Source organism: Equus asinus, chromosome 13 (genome assembly GCF_041296235.1).
Source record: "Equus asinus isolate D_3611 breed Donkey chromosome 13, EquAss-T2T_v2, whole genome shotgun sequence".
NCBI lineage: Eukaryota > Metazoa > Chordata > Mammalia > Perissodactyla > Equidae > Equus > Equus asinus.
In genome coordinates this window covers 61654755-61676356 of record NC_091802.1, presented here as the reverse complement: position 1 = coordinate 61676356, position 21602 = coordinate 61654755, and the positions used below count along the sequence as shown (strand labels likewise).

Here is a 21602-nt window from a genome sequence, read left to right as displayed (position 1 = left end):
ATTAATGAACAAGTATCCTTCAAATCAGACCACAAAAGGACATGACTTTTAACTAGTTCCCTTTCCTGACTTTGTACCCAAGGCAGAGGCACTTTTCTTTTTCCCCTAAAACAAGGAAGGTTTGTGGTGAAGCTGACATGTCAGAACGAAGCAGAAGCAGAAGCAGAAGCAGAATGGAGGCTTCAGGGGGGAGGGCAGCCGCAGACGGACCTCTCCCAGGCCCTCCTGCTGAACAACACAGACCTGTCCCATGGTCTGTCTTTATCCTCAGGTCCTTGAGGGGAGGGGGCAACTTCTCAGGGCTAAAGGAACTTCAAACGTGACTCTTGATCAACTTACTGCGTGTGTGGACCTATGAGCAAGGTGAAGAGTGCTGGCCCTTGCGACATTTCCATCCTCTTGTCACACTTTCTGTCACATTAGATCCTCATAGGCCCCTCTATACCAGGCCACTGCGATGGACAGAACACATGAGGCCCCTGATGTCCGGCAGGGTCACAGGCATGGTGCTGTGTCACATAATGTCAGACAGCTATCATCCTGGTGTTACAAGTGAGGGAACTAAAACTCAGACCGGTTAAGTGGCAGAGCTGGAATCTGGCCCCAGTCTGTCCAGCTCCCAGAGCTCATCCTCGCCATCTCCTCATACAGTTGGTTGGCACACAAATGACTGCTGCAGGTGACAGCTCCCATCACGCAGGCTTGTTTCTCAAAATGCGTTAAAATTCCAACTATTTTAAATCTAAACCATCTTAAACTACTCGCTAACTAAAGATTAAAGTGAACGACTTGAGTTTTACCACTGCAAGAACTACTACACACTAGGTGAAGCAGAAGTAAGCTGGTTGTTGGGTTATTTTTAACTTAATAAAGTAACCATTACGGTAAAACAGCTGCACTGTGTTCTCAATGTCTACAAATCAGTGATAAAAATGTATCTCAATTTACCAAAGGAATGCACATTGCAGTTTTTAAAGAAAAACACATAGTGGACATTAAAAGTTATTAATTTGTAGGCTGAGCACTTTTCGAAGTGCAAAGCGCTTCCACCCCTCTGCTATGGATCTGCCATTACACGTCCCCCACTCCTGGGTCCTGGAATCCAGCCACCCTAGACCCTGGTTCTTAGCTCTGCTGACAAGTGCTCAGAGTCTCAGAAGGCGTTTCAGCACAACTCTGTGGCCCTGGGACTAGAAAACACGCCAGACCTCACTAGTGGCTCTGCTCAGGTCTTCAAACAAGACATCTCTGTTTTATCTTCTCCTACTGGCAGCTCTATCCTCTTCACATCTCATCCGGAGCTGCTCTTTGGGCACTGGGCCTCGGACACATCTCTCAGTGGTTTCTTCAGCCACCTCACCCTGGTGATAAACAGCGTTTCCATTCCTCCTAATCCTGCTCTCACCTCCGCCCGCCTTATAATACCCACCCTCCACCTCACAAACACTTTTTTTTTTTGGAGGAAGATTAGCCCTGAGCTAACTGTTGCCAATCCTCCTCTTTCTGCTGAGGAAGACTGGCCCTGAGCCAACATCCATGCCCATCTTTCTCTACCTCATACGTGGGACGCCTACCACTGCATGGCTTGCCAAGTGGTGCCATGCCCGCACCCGGGATCTGAACTGGCAAACCCCCGGCCGCCAAAGCAGACCGTGTGAACCTAAGCACTGTGCCCCCAGGCCGGCCCCAACACAAACACTTCTTATACCCCCACTCCCTCCCTGCTCTCCAGCCCCACACCCGGCCTCCTTCCTCATCCTCCCAATGGTCCTGTTCACTGCCCACGAATCCCCATGAATGTGACACTGCAGGTGGCCTTCTCCTCTTTTGGCACTCTCCTCATTCCTCTCTTTATGTTACTGCTATTCTTTGAGAACCTCAGTTCTGCCCCGTCTCCATTTCTGAGCAGGACCAAGTCACTGCGAGTTCCTTCAGTTCTTTTCTTGGAGTCTCCACATGGAAAGCTCCTGAAGCCACTGTCTGCTTGCCCCTCTCCAGCTCTCACCTCAGAGGATGCTGTGTCTGATTTAACGAAACAGTCTTCAAATGTGACATTACTGAACTTAATCTGCAAGTGAAAATATCCCAAACAAAAAAAGGTGATGTTGCTGTATCACTAAGTGATAGGCAGTTAATTTAGCACAGGAACAAGATTACTTTTCTAAATAAACACAATTGCAGTTCTGCATGTTAACTAGTTTTGGGCAACAGTACATTCAACTTCTTCTATTTATGTTGGTGTATTAGTATTTCAGGAGCTTACTGATCAAATCTTGTCAGATTCACTCGACGTTTCCAAGTATAAACAACTGTTAAAGAGTTGTTTATTTTTACTTATAAATTATACCTAGTTTGCTACCATGGCACCAAGATCTTCCTAAAACACTTTACTGCTCACTCAGGCCCCAGACCAGGTCCTCATGAGGACCCTGTCCTCCAACTGGACATTCTTCACTCTATTGCTGACCACTGTGGAAATGCTCCCCTACCAGGTCCAAACCTCATGCTCCACAACCCACCCCAAGGTCCCTTCCAGCCTGAATTTCAGCTTCCACAGGGCCGGGTTGCCGGCTCAACCACACCCACAAAGCTACCTCCACCTGCCCACTTCCAGGAGCCCCATCCAGGTGGCCCAGGGCTCTCCCACCGAGCCTACCCCACAGAAGCCCCACCCTAGTCCCAATAACACCTGTGCTTCCAACAAGTCAGACACTCCCAGAGAGGAAAAAATTGCATTTCTGTACAGAAAGCCCTGCATATTTGGCCAAAAATCAACGATTTGTGGAAATCACTTGTCTTCTGGAAAACCACACACCCTGATACTCTTGTGCATACACAGCACCCCTCTACACACCAGTCCACACTGGGCATGGGGCTCACCAACCACTGTGGAAAAGGCACTTGTATTCAGATCTTACCCAAACCACTTACAATACTCACGACAGCCAAGGTACAGCATTACAGTCCTCATCTTTCCCTATTCCCCCAAATTAATACATTATTTAGTATTAACAAAATGATGAACTACACCTTAAGTCTAAATTACTTATGTACTCTTCCAAATTCTCTTTTTGTAAACTTTTAATACTAACTACAAAATGTAAACTCACTTTACAGTTGGAATTAGAATAAAACCACTGTCATTCAAATAAGAGACCAACCATGGATCGTCACATTTTTTTAACTCTACAGTGATTTTCAATTCAGTAGGCAAATCTGAAATAAGCAATATTTCAACCTCCGCATAACTGCTCTAAATTACATGCACTTTCAAAGGTATACAACTTGTTTTTTTAACTTAAAAGAACTTGTAACATAACACTGAGTTTAATTTCAAGAAAAAGATTTCTAAAACAATTTATCTACCTTTAGCTCTACAGAGTTTATTCTGTTAACCTGTATCTATTACCACCCTACACCAAATATTTGTGTAATGATGCCCTGCAAGAAGGCGGTGCTGCAAAGTCCTACTAGTTACCCACTTACTTCACACTGTAAAAACGCCAAAAGCCCTTCTGTGAAAAAAACCACGCCCCTCTGCCAGTTCAGGCAGAAGCTCCCAGGCCCATGAGAAGTCGGGGGCTCGTGGCAGCCTTGCGGGGCCCAGGGACTCTTCCCGTGCACAAGCTAGAGGTGAAGGTCAGAGGCCCAGCCTCCACCCCACTGTCTTTCTTACTCATCTCTTCCACAAGGCTCACTCTACCCCTCAAAAAGTCTGAATATTGCTCCCTCCCGAAAGGTCAACTTATTTCCATGTTTAACACCTCAACACAAATGGTTTTGGCTGATTGGTAATAAGAAAATTTTCTTTAAACTTCAAAATCCTGAGTAAAGATATAACATCTTTTGTTGTGGACATTAAAAGTTATTTGTAAACAACAAACCAACAGATTGAAAAGCAACTGTCAGGGCCCTACCATCAATTTTATGTAGTCTACACCATAAACACACATCAACAGCGTTTCGGCTTGAAAACAACATTCTTTGCAATGCTCCCATCAAGGCTGAAGGAACTAGCTGGTGCAGCTTTGCAGCCGTCTACGCAACAGCACAGCACTCGGGGACAACGATCAAGGATTAAGAAACGCAACAGCTCTTAGCATCTCCAACTACGGAAAGCAGTTAAAAACCCCATTTTGAGGACAACGGCTCTACTTGCAATGATCTAGAAAGGAGCCCCCGAGGAATAATTAGCATTTCCTAGAGAGCAAGTGTGTTTTTCAAGCCGAGTAAACGATAATGCCATAAAACCATAGAACTAAGCTGAATCGTTTTGTAACAGACTTGACAGTTCCCCACGAGACTCAATTAACACTCTATATGACCTTACAATAACTTCTAAATAATCAACTGACTTCTAAAAAAAAGTTATAAGTATCCAGTTTTCCCAAAATTTTAAGGCTCAGAGCACAGATTTAAAAATTCATCATGCTTGAAGAGTTTTCAACTTTTACGTTACCAAAAATACAACGGGGGAAAAGAAGTCCTTGTAGCTTAAAAAATGCACTCCTGAAATAACTCATTATTGAAAACGTATAGAACAAAAAGGAAATAAGAGACACTCCATCACCAGTCAGGAAGATACAGATTTTAGTCTCGGATAGCTCCAAGGGCTAGACTTCAGCGCCTGTTCTGTACCACCGACACGCCGCTTAGGAAAAATACATGCAAACTCCCAGAGCGCACAGACGACTCCAGAAAACCTGGCCACGTGCACGGCCGCCCGAGCCTCCAGCTTTGGGAAGGTGAGGGTAGGGGGTCGCGGGCAGGAATCCTGGCGTGGGTCAGGGGCGTGAGGGCTGGAGACTGGGGTCAGTGGGCTGGGATCTGGCCAGGATGATGGGTCGGGGTCCGGTCAGAGGGATGAGGCCAGGGGTCGTGGCCTAGATTCTGGTTGTGGGAAGGATGGACAAGGCCACGGTTCAAGGTCCGGCTGGGGTCCCGAATCTGGGTCCCGATCTGAGTCCTACTTGCAGGCAGGACCGAGGCTGGGAGTCACGGGCCGGGGGCTGGGTTCTGCCTGGGGGTCAGAGATCACGGTGTGGTCCCGGTGGTTCGTGGGCGGCGGGTCTGGGGCCCGGCAGTCGACCGGGGGGGTGGTCACCAACTGCGTCTGACTCCCGGCACCGGGCCCCGGCCTCGGTCCTCCGGGCCGTGGGTCGGCGCCGGTCTGGGTCCTGGGTCTGGGTAGGTCGGGGTGGCGGGCCAGGGTCTGGGCCTGCGTTGGGGTGAGGGGTCGTGGTCCTGGTCCCGGCGCGGGTCGGGGTTCCGGGTCCCCGGCCAGGCCGCAGCCCCCGCCCGCAGCCCCCGCCCGCCCGCGCGCCGGGCCGGCCCCACTCACACGCGCGGCAGCTGCAGCGGCGGCGCCCCGCGCCTCTGGAACACGCCGTCCACGAACACGCCGTTCTTGCCGAGGCAGCGCAGGTAGAAGTCGCCGCCGGCGTCGGGTCCGGGCTGCGCCGAGGGCTCGGGGGCCGCCCCGCCATGGCCGCCGCCCGGGGGCGTGAAGATCTCGAGGTGGCGCCGCGAGATGAAGCTCGAGTGGCCCATGCTCACGTCCACCGAGCCCTGCGACGAGTTACGCCCGATGGTCACCGAGCGCTTCTTCATCAGGTACTCGAACTCGCGGCCCTCGAGGCGGGCCACGGCCCAGCCGCCCGCCGGGGACCCGCCGCCCGCGCCCCCGCCGCCCCCGGCCCCGCCGCCCGCGGGAGGCCCGCCCGCGCCCGGGAGCGCCGCGGCCGCCGCCATGGGCCTGCGAGGCCCGGCCGCCTTCCGCCGCCGCCGCCGCCGCCGCCACGGAGCTGAGGGCCGAGCGAGGCCGCCGGCCGGCGAGCGACGAGCGGCGGCGAGGGGCGGGACACGCGCGGCGCGGCGCGAGCCGGCGCCGGGCCGCTGACGGACGGCGGCGCCCGCCAATGGGGGCGGCGCACGGCAGTGGGGCTACCGGCGGCGGCCAATGGCGAGGCGCGCCGGCCCAGCGCCGCACGTCCAGCCGCGGCGCCCGACGCAGGCGCGGCTCCGGGCGGCCAGGAAAACGCGGGGCGGAGCGCGGCCAGCCGCGGAGCCGCCGAGCGGCCGGGGGGCGCTGCGCCCTCGGTCCCCGCGGGGCGGCTGGGCCGGCGGGCAGGGCGAGCCCGCGGACCCCGCACAGCCTCGCGCGGAGCTGGACCTGCCCCCGCCAGGCGTAGTCAGTGTCTCCGGGCCCGCACGCACACAGCAGACACGCTGTGCGCGCTGCAGCTCAGCTAAGCCATTGGGAGACCCCGAGCCAGGGTGTCGGCGGCTCCGGAGCCCGACCATCGCGAGAGCGCGCGGCCTCCCGGGATGCGCACGCGCGTCGTGGGCCGCGGCCGGGAGGCGGGGAGCGGGCGGGAGCGGGAAGGAGGGGGATGCGGGCCGCGGGAGGAGGGAAGGCGGCGGGGTCCCGGCGCGGCCCGCCGACCCTAGGGAAGCGCCGAGGGAGCCGCCCGTGCGGCTCGGGCGCCGGCGGAGTGCAGCGCGGGGCGGCCGCGGCGGAGGGCCCGGGCGGGAGCCACGTGGGCCGCCCCTATGTGGAGACTCACTCTAAAGAAGTGGAAACTCGTGTGTCCCTCTGAACGTGCGTTTCCATGTTTTATTTCCCCTAGATGTGTTTGCATTGACAGTGCAAGTTCCTGCGGTTCAAACTGCTTTGAATCGTGGGTATGCCGGCGTGTCCTAGACAGACACAAAATCGTCTCATTAAATATTCATTTATATATTGGAGGGATTTTGAGGTGGTGTTGGGACAGGTATGGAAATGCTAAGTAGGGAAACCTCTCATTTAAAAACAAAACACAGTCGATCAAAAGAAGGAGCTTGTGATCAAGTACAACCAGTGTTTCAAGTCACTGTTGACAGAGTGACTGTGGGATGTGCCGTCCCGGTGCTCTGTGCCCTCGCCTTGTGCTGAGCGCACACAATCCAGGACATCCACCACTCTACCTGGCTTTCGGGAGCTTCCTCGTGACGAGGTGGTTGGTGTGTGGAGTACGTGCTGTGAGCTCTTACCAAATTTATACAGGGCTCCTGGGAAGGCTCACTTCCTTTTCACATGTTTTCATCAACACTGTGTCCACCCTGTGCACGGAACTCAGGCCTGCAGATGTAAAGAGGATGAGCTTGTAGCATCGCACTGATCTCTCTCCATTATGTCCCTACTATGTAGACACAGGCACCTTGAAAAAAGATGGGCAATGCCAGGCTGTGTGCAAGTAGAAATAGTAAGAACCACGCAGTTCTGAGAAGGGAAGCAGTCACTGAGCACTGGGACAGTCGGAAAAGGCTCCAGAGCAGAGGCAGGGTTGCACCAGGCCTTCCATCCATTCCGAATGCCCAGTAAGCATCCATGTCCACCACGCATAGGCTGGGGCTGGACAAACAGCAGTGAGCAAACCAAGCACCATGTCCCATCAGCGTGTGTAAAAGAAAGAAACAAGCAGGCGAGCCCCGTCATGACTGAGGGGAGAAGCAGCACCAGAAGATGCTCACGAGGTAGGCAGTGTCGCTGCTCTTTACATCAGGAGCGAAGGAAGAGATGGAAGAGACACACCCAGACCCAGGCTTTACAAAGGATAGTTCTTTCATCTGGGAGAGGTGTGCCAAACATCTAGTACATGCTGGACACGGGTGCAGGAAGACAGCTGAGAGTACGACCAAGGGGCCCCTGCCTCGTGGTGCTTATGATCTGGCGGGAAGACCCACAGCACACCTGTGAATTAGTACCGAAGAGCGGCACGTGCTGTAAAGCGGAGTGAAGGGACCAAGAGGTGGGCAGGAAGGCCAAAGGAAGAGACGTCTGACCTGACACCTGAAGAACATGCGCTGGAGGCCACAGTGACCTCTGGGCAACACACAAGGGCAACAGCCCTGAGGCAGGGAGATGCTTGGTGTGTCAGAGCCGTGAGCCGGTGAATGAGGGGAGGAAAAACAGCTAGGGAGTGTTGCACAGGGCTTGCTACCTGCTGGGCTCCACGTTAAGTGAAATGGGAAACCACTGGGCATTTCAAGCAGCATAACATGATCCGATTTAACTTTAAAAAAAAATCAACGTGGGGCGGGCCTCATGGCCAAGTGGTTAAGTTTGCACGCTCTGCTGCAGGTGGCCCAGTGTTTCGTTGGTTCGAATCCTGGGCGCGGACATGGCACTGCTCATCAGACCACGCTGAGACAGCGTCCCACTTGCCACAACTAGAAGGACCCACAACGAAGAATATACAACTATGTATCAGGGGGCTTTGGGGAGAAAAAGGAAAAAAATAAAATCTTTTAAAAAAATCAACCTATTTGCTATATGGGACAAAATTGAAAACAGGTCCATTTGTGTCTCTTGTGATGAGTCAGACTACAGAAAAGGTAGCTGGACCCACTGTCCTCAGAGCTTTTTACATATGTACCCAATAAACTAATTTTGTGAAAACTTGTAAGCCCCCACCTCTAAGATAATAGCCAAGTTTTCCATCATGTTTAAATAGTTGCAATGGGTGTAATTTCCCAAATATTATAAATACTGATTTAAAATAAAGCCATGACCCAGAGCAATCAGGCAAGAAAAAGGAATAAAAGGAATCCAAACAGGGAGGGAAGAAGTGAAACTCTTGCTGTTTGCAGACGACATGATCTTACATATAGAAAACCCCAAAGAATCCATTGGAAAACTTTTAGAAGTAATCAACAACTACAGCAAAGTTGCAGGATATAAAATCAATTTACATAAATCAGCATTTCTATACTCTAATAATGAACTAACAGAAAAAGAACTCAAGGGGCTGGCCCCGTGGCCGAGTGGTTAAGTTCGCGCACTCTGCTGCAGGTGGCGCAGTGTTTCATTGGTTCGAATCTTGGGCATGGACATGGCACTGCTCATCAAACCACGCTGAGGCAGCGTCCCACATATCACAACTAGAAGGACCCACAACGAAGAATATACAACTACGTACTGGGGGGCTTGGAGAGAGAAAGAAAAAAAAAAAAAAGAACTCAAGAACACAATATCATTCACAATAGCAACTAAAAGAATAAAATATCTCGGGGTGAATTTAACTAAGGAAGTGAAAGACCTATACAATGATAATTACAAGGCTTTTCTGAAAGAAGTGGATGACGACATAAAGAGATGGAAAGACATTCCACACACATGGATTGGAAGAATAAACATAGTTAAAATGTCCATACTACCTAAAGCAGTCTACAGATTCAACACCATCCCAATCAGAATCCCAATGACATTCTTTACAGAAATAGAACAAAGAATCCTAAAATTCATATGGAGCAACAAATGACCCCGAATTGCTAAAGCAATCCTGAGAAAGAAGAACAAAGCCGGAGGCATCACAATCCCTGACTTCAAAACATACTACAAAGCTACAGTAATCAAAACAGCACGGTACTGGTACAAAACCAGGTGCACAGATCAATGGAACAGAATTGAAAGCCCAGAAATAAAACCACACATCTATGGACAGCTTATCTTCGACAAAGGAGCTGAGGGCCTACAATGGAGAAAAGAAAGTCTTTTCAACAAATGGTGCTGGGAAAACTGGAAAGCCACATGTAAAAGAATGAAAATTGACCATGCTTTCTCACCATTCACCAAAATAAACTCAAAATGGATCAAAGACCTAAAGGTGAGACCTGAAACCATAAGGCTTCTAGAAGAAAACGTAGGCAGTAAACTCTTTGACATCAGTATTAAAAGGATCTTTTCGGACACCATGTCTTCTCAGAGAAGGGAAACAATAGAAAGAATAAACAAATGGGACTTCATCAGACTAAAGAGCTTCTTCAAGGCAAGGAAAACAGGATTGAAACAAAAAAACAACCCACTAACTGGGAAAAAATATTTGCAAGTCATATATCTGACAAAGGCTTAATAGCCATAACATATAAAGAATTCACACAACTCAACAACAAAAAATCAAACAACCCGATCAAAAAATGGTCTGGAGACATGAACAGACATTTCTCCAAACAAGATATACAGATGGCCAATAGGCACATGAAAAGATGTTCATCATTGCTGATCATCAGGGAAATGCAAATCAAAACTACACCAAGATATTACCTTACACCCATTAGAATGACAAAAATAACTAAAACAAATAGTAACAAATGTTGGAGAGGTTGTGGAGAAAAAGGAACCCTCGTACACTGCTGGTGGGAATGCAAACTGGTGCAGCCGCTATGGAAAACAGTATGGAGATTCCTCAAAAAATTAAAAATAGAACTACCATATGACCCAGCTATTCCCCTACTGGGTGTCTATCCAGAGAGCTTGAAGTCAGCAATTCCTAAAGTCCTATGCACCCCAATGTTTATTGCAGCATTATTTACAATAGTCAAGATGTGGAAGCAACCTAAGTGCCCATCAAAAGATGATTGGATAAAGAAGGTGTGGTGTATATATACAATGAATACTACTCAGCCATAAAAAAGAACAAAATCGTCCCATTTGCAACAACATGGATGGACCTTGAGGGAATTATGTTAAGTGAAATAAGCCAGTTAGAGAAGGACAATCTCTGTATGACTCCACTCATATGAGGAATTTAAACATGTAGACAGAGAGAACACATTGGTGGCTACCAGGGGAGAGGTGGGGTGGGGGGTGGGCACAGGGGGTGGAGTGGTGCACCTGCAACACGACTGACAATCAATAATGTACAAGTGAAATTTTACAAGTTTGTAACCTATCATTAACTCAATAAAATAAAATAAAATAAAATAAAGCCATGACATCACTTCTTAAATGTATCACATGGACCCTGAATGCCATTGTGATTTGAAACCCACTATCATACGTTTTATAAACAATCTCGTGGTTAACAATAAGGAGTTTTATTAAATCCTTTTCTCCTAAATTCATTTCCCTTCAAATTCCCCCACAAATTTTATTCTGAATACAATAAATGTTTATGCTTGAATGTAATTATTCATGACCCTTATTTTTTATCCCTGGAGAGAAACAGAGAGACATACATATATACATACATATATTTATCTTGCAATTTCCTGTGAACATAAGTCTCATGTTAAAAACATTTGAAATTCATGTTAAAAACATTGAATTAGTATTACGACTATTGTTAACACATAATTGATCAAAGCAGTTTAAATATATACAAGTTTTGATTAAGACTAAAATGTTGAGTTATATTGGATATCTATCTCTAAATAATATGTCTGGGGCTTTTTCCCCACTTGACAATTAGTTCATATATCCACTGATGAGAATTACTAGAATGAAGCAAGGTACAGAATCAATTGATATCCCTGTTTTTTCGTAAATGTATAACATAAATAAACAGAACTAGAGGAAGTTTAATTGTAGCAACCTAACCCTATTCTTTGAACCTCTTCTGATTGCAGGTGCTACATGACAGCAGAACAGAGACTGCAGAGGCCTCGCAGGACTGGGAGATGCTGGAGCAGAGACAGGAGATCTTGGTGCAGCCCAAGCAATTAGTTGAGATTCCAGAAAGGCCACACCCCAGGAGTAAGGGCTACACACCAGGGGTAGAGGAAAAACTAAAGTATCTGAAATGAAGAACTTTTTGAATTTGCTGAGCACCAGACTGGATACAGCTGAAGAGAGGACTTTTCAACTCAAGGTCACATCAATAGAAGTTGCCTGAATCAAAACACAGAGAGGAAAAATGAAAATAAGAAAAAGGATAACAGAAAGGAATATTAGAAACCTGGAGACAAGATCAAATAGTCTCACGTACATAAAGCTGGATTCCCAAAAGGAAAGGAAAAGAAAATGGAAAAGAAATATTGAAAGAGAAGAGGTATAAGAGTTTTACGAATTGGTGAGAATTCACCAATTCACAGATCCAAAAGGTTTAGCAAACCCCAAAGAGGACAAATTCAAAGAAGAACACATGGAGACATATCATAGTCCAATTGCTGAAAAACAAAGATAAAAATTCCTAAAAGGAGACCAAAAAAAAAAAAAAAAGATACATTACATTCAGGGAAACATCAATAAGAATGACAGCTGACTTCTTGTTAAAATCAATGGAAGCGAGGGCCAGCCCCATGGCCTAGTGGTTATGTTCAATGTGCTCCACTTGGGCAGCCCAGATTTGGTTCCTGGGTGCAGACCTACACCACTCAGCAGCAGCCATGGTGTGGTGCTGTCCCACATACAAAATAAAGGAAGATTGGCACAGATGTGAGCTCAGGGCCAACCATCACGAAAAAAAAAAGAAAGAAAGCAATGGAAGCAGGAAGACAAAGAAATGACATCTATAAAATTCTAAAAGTTAAACAAAAGTCATTGAGACCAGAATTCAATAGCTAACAAAAATGTCCTTCGAAAAGGAAGAGTAAGGAAAGACATTCTCAGGTAAACCAAAGCTGAAAAATACTGTCACCAGAAGACCTGACCTTCAAAAAAGTACTACACGAAGTTCTTCAGGCCGGAGGAAAATGGTCCCATGTGCGGTACCAGATCTGTACCAAGGAGTAAAGAATACCTGAAAAGGTGGCTGTGGGGTAACTGTGAGATATTTAAATAATTTCTTTAAAAGATTATTGAATGAATGCCTGAAGCAAATTTTAAAATAACACCTTGTGGGTTTAGAGCAGTGCTGTCCAATTCAATTTCCTGCCATAATGGAAATGTTCTCTTACGGCGTCTGTCCGGTACAGAAGCCACCACCTCATGATGCTCTTCTGCACTTCAGATGTGGCTAGTGTAGCCAAGGAGCTGAATTTTAACGTTATACTTAATTATAATTAATTTAACTTCATATTTAAAGATTTTTTTTCCTTTTTCTCCCCAAAGCCCCCTGGTACATAGTTGTATATATTTTTTAGTTGTGGGTCCTTCTAGTTGTAGCATAACTTTATATTTAAACAGCCACATGTGGCTAGTGGCTACCAAATTGGACACTGCGACCTGTAGAAATAACAAACATGACAAGAAGAGAACAGAGTAGGAGGGGAGGCAATGTTTTTCACTGTTTTAAGGTTCTTACATCATCGATGAAATGATACAATATTATTTCAAAGTGGACTTTGTGAATAAGTGAAGGGTATAGAATTCCTATAATTATATATAAATTATATATATAAATTATATATAATTTCTACATCAAACACTAAAATAAATAAGTATAAATATATATTACATATATTGTTATATACAATATACATATATCAAAAAATACAGTGGAAAAGATAAACTGGAATTTTAAAAATAGGTGAGTAATCCAATAGAAGGCAAGAAAGAAGGAATAAAGCAGATGGAACAAATATAGAATAGCAAGGAGGTGGCTTCACACCCAACTGTGTCAATTATTACATTAAATGTAAATGTATAGAACACTGCAATTGGAAGTCGGAGACTTTGAGGCAAAAAAAAAAAAAAAAACACCTAACTTATGAGTTTACAAAACACACACTTTAAATCTAAAGACTGAGACAAGCTGAAAGTACAAGGATAGAAAAAGAGATGTCACCCAAATATGAGTCATGAGAAAGTTGGCCACGTTAACATCAGGCAAGGAGACCTCAAGTTAAGGACTGTCACAAGAGGAGCAGCCCATAATGGTGCAAAGGTCAACTCATCAAAACGCAAGAGTCCTAAGTGTATTGAAGAACGTAACTTCCAAATGTTGGAAGCAAAATTTGACAGACCTAAAAGAACCCACAAATATAGGTGGAGATTTTAACACTTCACTATGTAATTAGCAGAACAAGCAGGCAAAAAAGTCAGCACGGCTCTGGATTTGAACAGTGTTATTAACTAACTCAGCCGGTTATGCTCCGTGGAAATGGCTACCTGCTCTCCTCACCACAGCTCTCTGGCAGTCCCGCTGCATCATATGTTGGCAGAACAGGAAGGAAAAAGGAACCGAGGAGGAGTCTCAGGCTTCCACCTTGGTCTTTCCACTAACTACTGGGGATGTGGCCTGAGGCCCCACCATCTGGGCTGCACCTCAGTTTCCTCCCCTGCCAGAACAGCCCTAGCTCTGCTTGCGCTCGGAAGGCCCTTCTGCTGCAACCCGCCATTCTGAGGAGGCTCTGGGGGCTAGCCCGCGATGCTACCCCATTTGAGAACACTTTCTAGAAGAAAACAAGATTCAAACAAGGCCTGACCTCTTCAGTGTGTGGAAATTAATAAAGAACATTCACTAAACCGGAGTGGGGAAGGGCTGCAGGGGGAGCTCCCACCCCAGTCACACATGGTCAAGGACGCCAAACAGGAAGAGAGGACAGTGGCATCTTTCTCAGGAAGTACAACTACTTTAGGACTGAAGGAAGATTTCTCTCCCTACCCGGCAACAGCCCAGCCAATGAGAAACGCCACAGCCCAGCCAATGAGAAACACCACAGCCCAGCCAATGAGAAATGCTGCAGCTCAGCCAATGAGAAGCGTTGCACCTCAGCCAATGAGAAATGCCACAGCCTAACCAATGAGAAACATCGCAGCTCAGCCAATGAGAAGCATTGCCGCCCTGAACTGTCACTCTCCCCCAATGGACTTTCCTCCAGAGCAGCCCCTCCCCTCCCCCGTTTCCTCTGTAAAAGCACCTCCTCCTTTGTTCTCTTGATCTGCCTGTGGTTCCCCATGGCACGCACACCCCAAATTGCAATTCTTTTGACTATTCCTGAATAAACTCATTTTGAGATAAGTAACAGGCAAACTTGCTTTTTAAGTTGATAAGTGTTTGTGCCAGAGCTGTCCTGATTGGGGACAGTGTTATCAGAATTGTTTGTTATTCAGTTAACAAACCCTTGTGCAGCATTCTCTGCATGCCAGCCACTGCTTTAAGGATTTTCTGGATATTGACTCAGGCTGTCCTCACTAGACACCTCTAGTTGATAGATGCTCTGACTGCCCACAACGGGAGGCACAGAGAGGTTAACTAACTTGCCTGCATCAGTACAGCCAGTACTGCTCTTCACCACTTCACTAGGAGAGGCAAAAATAAGGCTTCCTCTGAGTGCCACTCACAATAAAAAGGGGTGCTTATTATTGTTATAATAATTGTGAATTTTGATATTCTTTAAGAAACTTCAGCATGAAATCCAGCACTGCAACTGGTTTCACTTAACAAAACACTATGAACCACTTGTGGTTAAAAGTCCTGTGGTCTTGAGAATATAACACCATGTTTCATAATTTTCCCTACTCAAAACCCCTCAGAGGCTCATAGTCATACACCAGAGGAAAGCCAGACCCAGCAGTGTGCATTTCCTGCAAACAGGGGTCCTCCCCATCCAGCTCCTGCCCAGTGTTCCCTGCTTCTCCCCACTGCTCCCGAGTGGTGTGCATGACCTGTGCCTGCCCAGCCACTTGGCTGTGCCCTCTGCTTACCTGTGCCACCTCCACCCCAAGCACCACCTGCCCCATTGTTCGCGCATTCCACCTTTGTTCATAGCACTCCTGCCTACACCCAGGTACCTTCTTCCCCACCTATCCATTCCCTCCTCCTGCACAAAGTATTCCCTGTTGTGGCAACTCTGCTCACTCTCTCTCCAGGACCCAGGACTTCCTAACTTGTGTATGTAACAGTTATTTGACACTTAATAATGTATCGCCTTGTGATGTTTCTTGTTGCCTTCCTTGCATTGTTATTTACTTTCTGTACTGTTACTTTTCACACATGTATGTCTCATCTCCCTGCCTCTATTATGAGTAAACACACTGACAGCAGAAACCTTGAGTTATACATTTGAATCACTCACACTGCCATGCCCATAATAGACGCTCAGTACGTAGGTGTCTTGTGAAATCATGTGACTCCATTCATCTGACTCAGGACTGTCAGGTGCTGCTTCACCTCTGTCCTTTGCTGTGGGTACCCTGCCCATTTGGAAGAGATGGAAGTAGCAGTTTCAATTGCACGGAAGACAAGGAGACAATATTCTTATTTTGACCAAGCTTTCAGAGAAAATATAAGGTATAGTCATTAAAATATGGCCCTCCTGATAATCAGTACCATAAATTCACAAAGTATTATCATGGATGTAAGCACTATATTAAATAAATAAATTTCACATTCCTTGTTTTCTTCTTTACAGAAACACAAATACTACAGTATTAAAAGGATCATACTACCATAACCTTTCTGCTACGCAGGATTCTGAGAAGAATGAAATGCTCTATTTGGTCAAACCTCCTAGTCTCTGAAGCGGGAACATGGCTGTACTTGTGTTCCTACCACAACAGCCCCACAGTACCAGGCAGGTTGTAGGTATTTAATATATTTGTCAAATCACTGAACTGAATTGAAGTCTGCTTGATAAAGAAACCCAAATTTATCATATGATTATGAAGTTTCAAATAGTAATACAGTCAGAACAAACTGACGTTAAAACTTTACTGACGCGAGTTCCTCTTCCTGACAATTCAGGAGGCACCGCAGGGTCTCGAGGTGCCCATAGTCATAATTACAAATACCATTTTTTTCACTGTCAGGGTATATGCAGAGAAGTACCTGTCAATATAGAGTTCACCCCAACTGGGTTAATTAACTATGTTGGTATAGATAACTAAACAAAAGTAACATATTCTTGAATATTGATTTGCTAAGTTGGTATTATATGCCGACTGATCTATAGAGTCAATATCATCCCAATCAAAACACCAGGTGGCCTTTTTGTAGGAATTGACAAGCTGATTCTAATATTCCTATGGAAATACAAAGGACCTCGGATAGTCAAAACGATCTCCAAAAAGAACTGAGTTGAAGGATTTACAGCTATATGAATATAAATTAATAGAAAGCTATAGTAATCAAATGAATATAAGATGCTTTCTCTAATTCAGCTTTTAAAGGGAAGCTAATAAAATATAGTAATCTATAGCTATAAACCATAGCTAATAAAGCTATCGTAATCAAAATTGTGTGGTGTAAGAATAGACAACTCATAGTGCAGCCACTATGGAAAACAGTATGGAGATTTCTCAAAAAGTTAAAAATAGAAATACCTTATGACCCAGCCATCCCACTACTGGGTATCTATCCTAAGAACCTGAAATCAGAAATCCCAAGAGTCCTTTGCACCCCTATGTTCATCGCAGCATTATTTACAATAGCCAAGACGTGGAACCAACCTAAATGCCCAGAAACTGATGATTGGATAAAGAAAATATGGTATATATACACAATGGAATACTACTCAGCCATAAAAACGACAAAATTGGTTCATTCGCAGCAACATGGATGGACCTCGAGGGTATTATGTTAAGCGAAATAAGCCAGACAGAGAAAGACAAACTCTATATGACTCCACTCATAGGTGGAAGATAACATATAGACAAGGAGATCTGATCGGTGGTTACCAGGGAAAAGGGGGGGTGGGGGGAGGGCACAAAGGGGGAAGTGGTGTACCCACAACAAGACTAACAATAATATACAACTGAAATCTCACAAGGCTGTAATCTATCATAATCTTAATTAAAAAAAAAAAGTACAGAGAAGAAAAAAAAAAAAGAATAGACAACTCAGCAAAACGGAATAAAAGTCCAGAAATAGATTTCCATGATACAATCAATTGATTTTCAACAAAGGTGCCAAAGTTATTCACTGGGGAAAGGGAAGTGTGACGTAATCAATCCGTAGTTGGTCTCTGCTCCCAGTTCCTGACACCGAGCTCCTAAAGCCCTTGGAATTTCCTGAGTGACAGGAGCATGTTTCGTTCTAAGGAGGTGACTCTGGGTGCGCTCGGGGATGGCGGCTCGTCACCAGAAAGATGAAGCCATGATTAGAAGTTGGAACTTTCAGCCCCATCCCCCACCCTCGAGGAGAGGGGCTGGAGTTTGTGTTAATAATTGATCATGATTATGTGATAAAACTCCCATAAAAATCTCTAAACTCTGGGGTTCAGAGAGCTCCCAGCTTAGTGAACACATCCATGTGCTGGGAAGGTGGTGAAGCCCAACCCCACAGGGACAGAAGCTCCTGCGCTCGGGACACTTGTGGACCTCACCCTATGTGTCTCCTCATCTGGCTGTTCATCTGTATCCTTTAGAATATCCTTTATAACAAACCAGTCAACATAATTAAATATTTCCCTGAGTTTTGCAAGCCATTCTAGCAAATTATTGAACCTGAGGAGGGGGGTTGTGAGAACCCCTGATTTGTAGCCAAGTCGGACAGAAATGTGTGTATCCCGGGGACCCATTACTTACAAATGGTGTCTAACATAGGATGTGTAGGATGGAGCCCAGATTCCCCACACAGGGCCAGGCCCCTTACCTGGCCCTCCTGCCCCTCACATGCACGCCAGCCCTCTGTGTGCAAGACCCTGCTCCTGTGGCACCTCCACCAGGCACCGTGACCGCCTGCCATGCCTCGAGGATTGCTCCTTCCTCAGAGTGGCTGTGCTGCCTGCCGCCTCCCTCCCAGCTTGCAGTCTGGAACAACCATCGTGCACGCATGTGTTCTCCTGCCAGGACTCAGCCCTGAGGTCAAGCGCCTGGTCAGCCTTCACATCTGCCTGATGCAGAGTAAGTTTGGGAAAGTGACATAATGTATGAATGATTATTCCAATCGTGGCTGTTTGTTGGCTCATGCAGAAACCTTTTCTGAGCTTATGTGAAGCTCCGAGGATCAAGATGAAAACCCTCCTGGGGCTGGCCCCGTGGCCGAGTGGTTAAAGTTCGCGCGCTCCGCTGCAGGCGGCCCAGTGTTTCGTTGGTTCGAATCCTGGGCGCGGACATGGCACTGCTCGTCAGACCACGCTGAGGCAGCGTCCCATGTGCCACAACTAGAAGAACCCACAACGAAGAATATACAACTATGTACCGGGGGGCTTTGGGGAGAAAAAGGAAATAATAAAATCTTTAAAAAAAAAAAAAAAAAAAGATGAAAACCCTCCTCATCCTGGGGGGTCCCCGGTTTAGGGATAGGGACAAGAGGAGAAAGCAGACAGTTGGAACATGCGCATGACAGGCAATTGTTCTGGAGAAGACTCTGATGGTAACCAGCAAAGCTGTAAAAATGTAAACGGCCTTGACCTGCCAGCCAGCCATCCGAGAGACTAGCTATGGAAACAATCCAAAATAGCTTTAAACAAAACTCTGTTCAGTGTAAATCCATTTCAGAGCTACATCCATAGGAGACGCTGCTTCATTTAGCAAACACGAAGATGAGAAAACAGGGGTCTTGCCTCTAAAAGCGAGTAACAAAAAGACACATGCCACAATTTTAGAAGTGGGCAAAGGTTTCTCATGCTGGAGAGTAAATTACAGATAAGCAAGGAGAGGCTGGAAGAAACCATGTGGTTCTGGACTGGAGTTGGAGACATCAGTATGAACTCATCTCAACCTTCACATAGATACAGAAACAACTAAGATTGGTCAGGGTACACATCCATGTTTCCTAGCTCTGTACCCTGAGATGGCTTAGAATCAGGGACACGCCGGTAGCCACGAGCACACCCAGATCTTGTTTCTAACACCATTCCCCAATAAAAGAACCAAGGTGTCTTGGAGAAACATTAAGAAACTGCCAGACTGTTTTGTGAAGTGGCCACACCATCCTACATTCCCACCAGGCGTGTGTGAGGGTTCCAGTCGCCCCACATTTTCGACACTTGGTGAGGTCAGCTTTTTCGAGCACAGCCACTCCAGAGGGGGTTGCATTTCCCCAGTGGCTAATGATGCTGGGCTGCCCACGATGAAAGCAAGGGTCTCTTGGTCACTGGTGTTGTTTTCAGGATCAGAGAAATGTATGCGTATGTGCTGAGGGGGAAGGTTGGACATGTGAGGGGTCAAGGTCTCTGCCTCCCACGGGGAGTGGAGGGTGTGGCGGGAGGAGCTGGGTCTCCAATGGCAAGAGCTGAGATTGCGAGATCAAGACTATGGCTCTTACTGCTACTGCTGCTCCTACTAACACTAGGCCACTTTGGTCATCCTTTTTAATTTCTTATGGTACCAGATGCTGTGCTGGGCACTTCACACGCGCTGACACATCAATCCCCCAGCCACCCCCGGTGACTCGATGACCCTCATGGTGGGAGATGAAGCCTGGGGCTGGGGGTCACCCAGCTGGGGTTGGACCCCTGGCTGAGGGGGGCTGGCTGGGCAGGTCCAAGGCCCAACCCTGGGGCCCCAAGGGCAGGGCTATGTCCACCTCCCATCCACCTTCCCTCTGGGAAGTGCAGGCACTGGAGTGGACCTGGGGATACGTGGAGGAGGGTGTAGGGGGTGCAGGTTGGGGTCTGCAGTCCCTTCAGCCCAGCTGTGCTGTGGCTAGCTGCCTGAGCACTTGCCTGGCTGAGGGTGCTGTCCTCCAGCCCCACACACCAGGAGCACACCGGGTCGGGGAAAACGAGCTTTGAAATACTGTGAGTCGGCACCCAGTCTGTGCAACATCCCCCCTATATCAGACATCCCAGCCGAGAGAAGGACCTGTACCCTGGAATGCTGGTGGGACGGGAGTCATCTCATGGAGGAACGTATTCCACACAAGTAGCCCTATCCTTGCAGCAAACTTTCCCCCTTATTACAGTTCCTCAGAAGGCCTGTGCTGGCAGGGCACACACCTGCACAGCATCACTAGTAAGCGTGAAGTGCAAGAAGTCACATCCTCGTAGCGGACATTTCAGATCAAGTCTTAGCATATCCAAAGCACCTTGTCCTGACGATCTGGAAGTTTCAGAAGGAATAACACTCAATTTGGTAATGACAGAGCAAAAGGGCCTGAAGAAACGCGTGTTCCAGTGACACATCCCCCAGTAAGTCACTGTCAGTGGTGCACAATAACTTACCACACAAGCAGGGAGGTCAATACAACACAGGGGCAATTTTAAATGCATCTGAATGGCACTTGTGTCTGCTCTAATTCAGATTAACTTCGCATACTTTTTAGAATTATTGATCACATCAAAATTCAAACACGACCAGAAGGAAGTATCTTATGGAAGGAACAAAAAAAAAGAAAATTGAAAGAAAAAGTTTGGTAGAAACTTCAAAATATCAAAAGCATACACGACGGAAAGTGAAAAGACTAATGGTCAAGACCACATGGGAGAAGAATCGTGAGACCCAGGAAAACAGGATGATGAAAATGAGCATCAAACGAAGGACGTGAGACCTGGGCCATCCCTAAACAGCAAGGCACAGAGAAGGACACGGTGTGACAGGCAGGACACGGTGGTGGGCCCGGACCACCGATGCTGTGATGGTGACCTAGCTGTGGCTTGCGGTGCTGCAGGATGCCTGTTCCCATGAACACAACGCCCACCCTGGTTAATGAAAAATGGGGCTGTTCAAAGTTGTGATCCTGTGTGCAGACAACCAACTGAAACGTACAGCAGACAAAAGAGAAGCTTCTGGAAACATGGTGGAAGGATCATTTTTAACAGGAAAACTGCTACCCGGTGTTGTCTGCCCCGAGACTAAGCACTGCCAGTCCAGGGCTTTTGTCCAGACAGACAGACTCCTGTCATGAGCATCTTCAGAACCCTCAGGAGCCACGAGGCCTCCCCAGAGGGAATGAGGGTGCCAGGTCACACACTGCGGACACAGCTCCTCAGAGGCTCCACGCAGGGTGGCCTCCACTCTGTCCTGAGCTGACAGGAGGCCGCGGCTGATGTGACCCAGGTCCAGGGGCACCCTG

The 21602-nt window shown here is 47.1% G+C and overlaps 1 protein-coding gene across 1 annotated transcript in view; it reads right to left on the bottom strand.

Annotated features, from left to right (window-relative positions):
- The window catches only part of FOXK2 (forkhead box K2), a 77550-nt gene extending 71784 nt beyond the window's left edge, over positions 1-5766 (bottom strand). The window contains exon 1 of the mRNA XM_044745979.2: positions 5342-5766. Coding sequence (XP_044601914.2) covers positions 5342-5751 — 410 coding nt within the window. The 5' untranslated portion in view covers positions 5752-5766. The remainder of the gene's footprint in view (positions 1-5341) is intronic.
- Positions 5767-21602: the final 15836 nt, after the last annotated feature.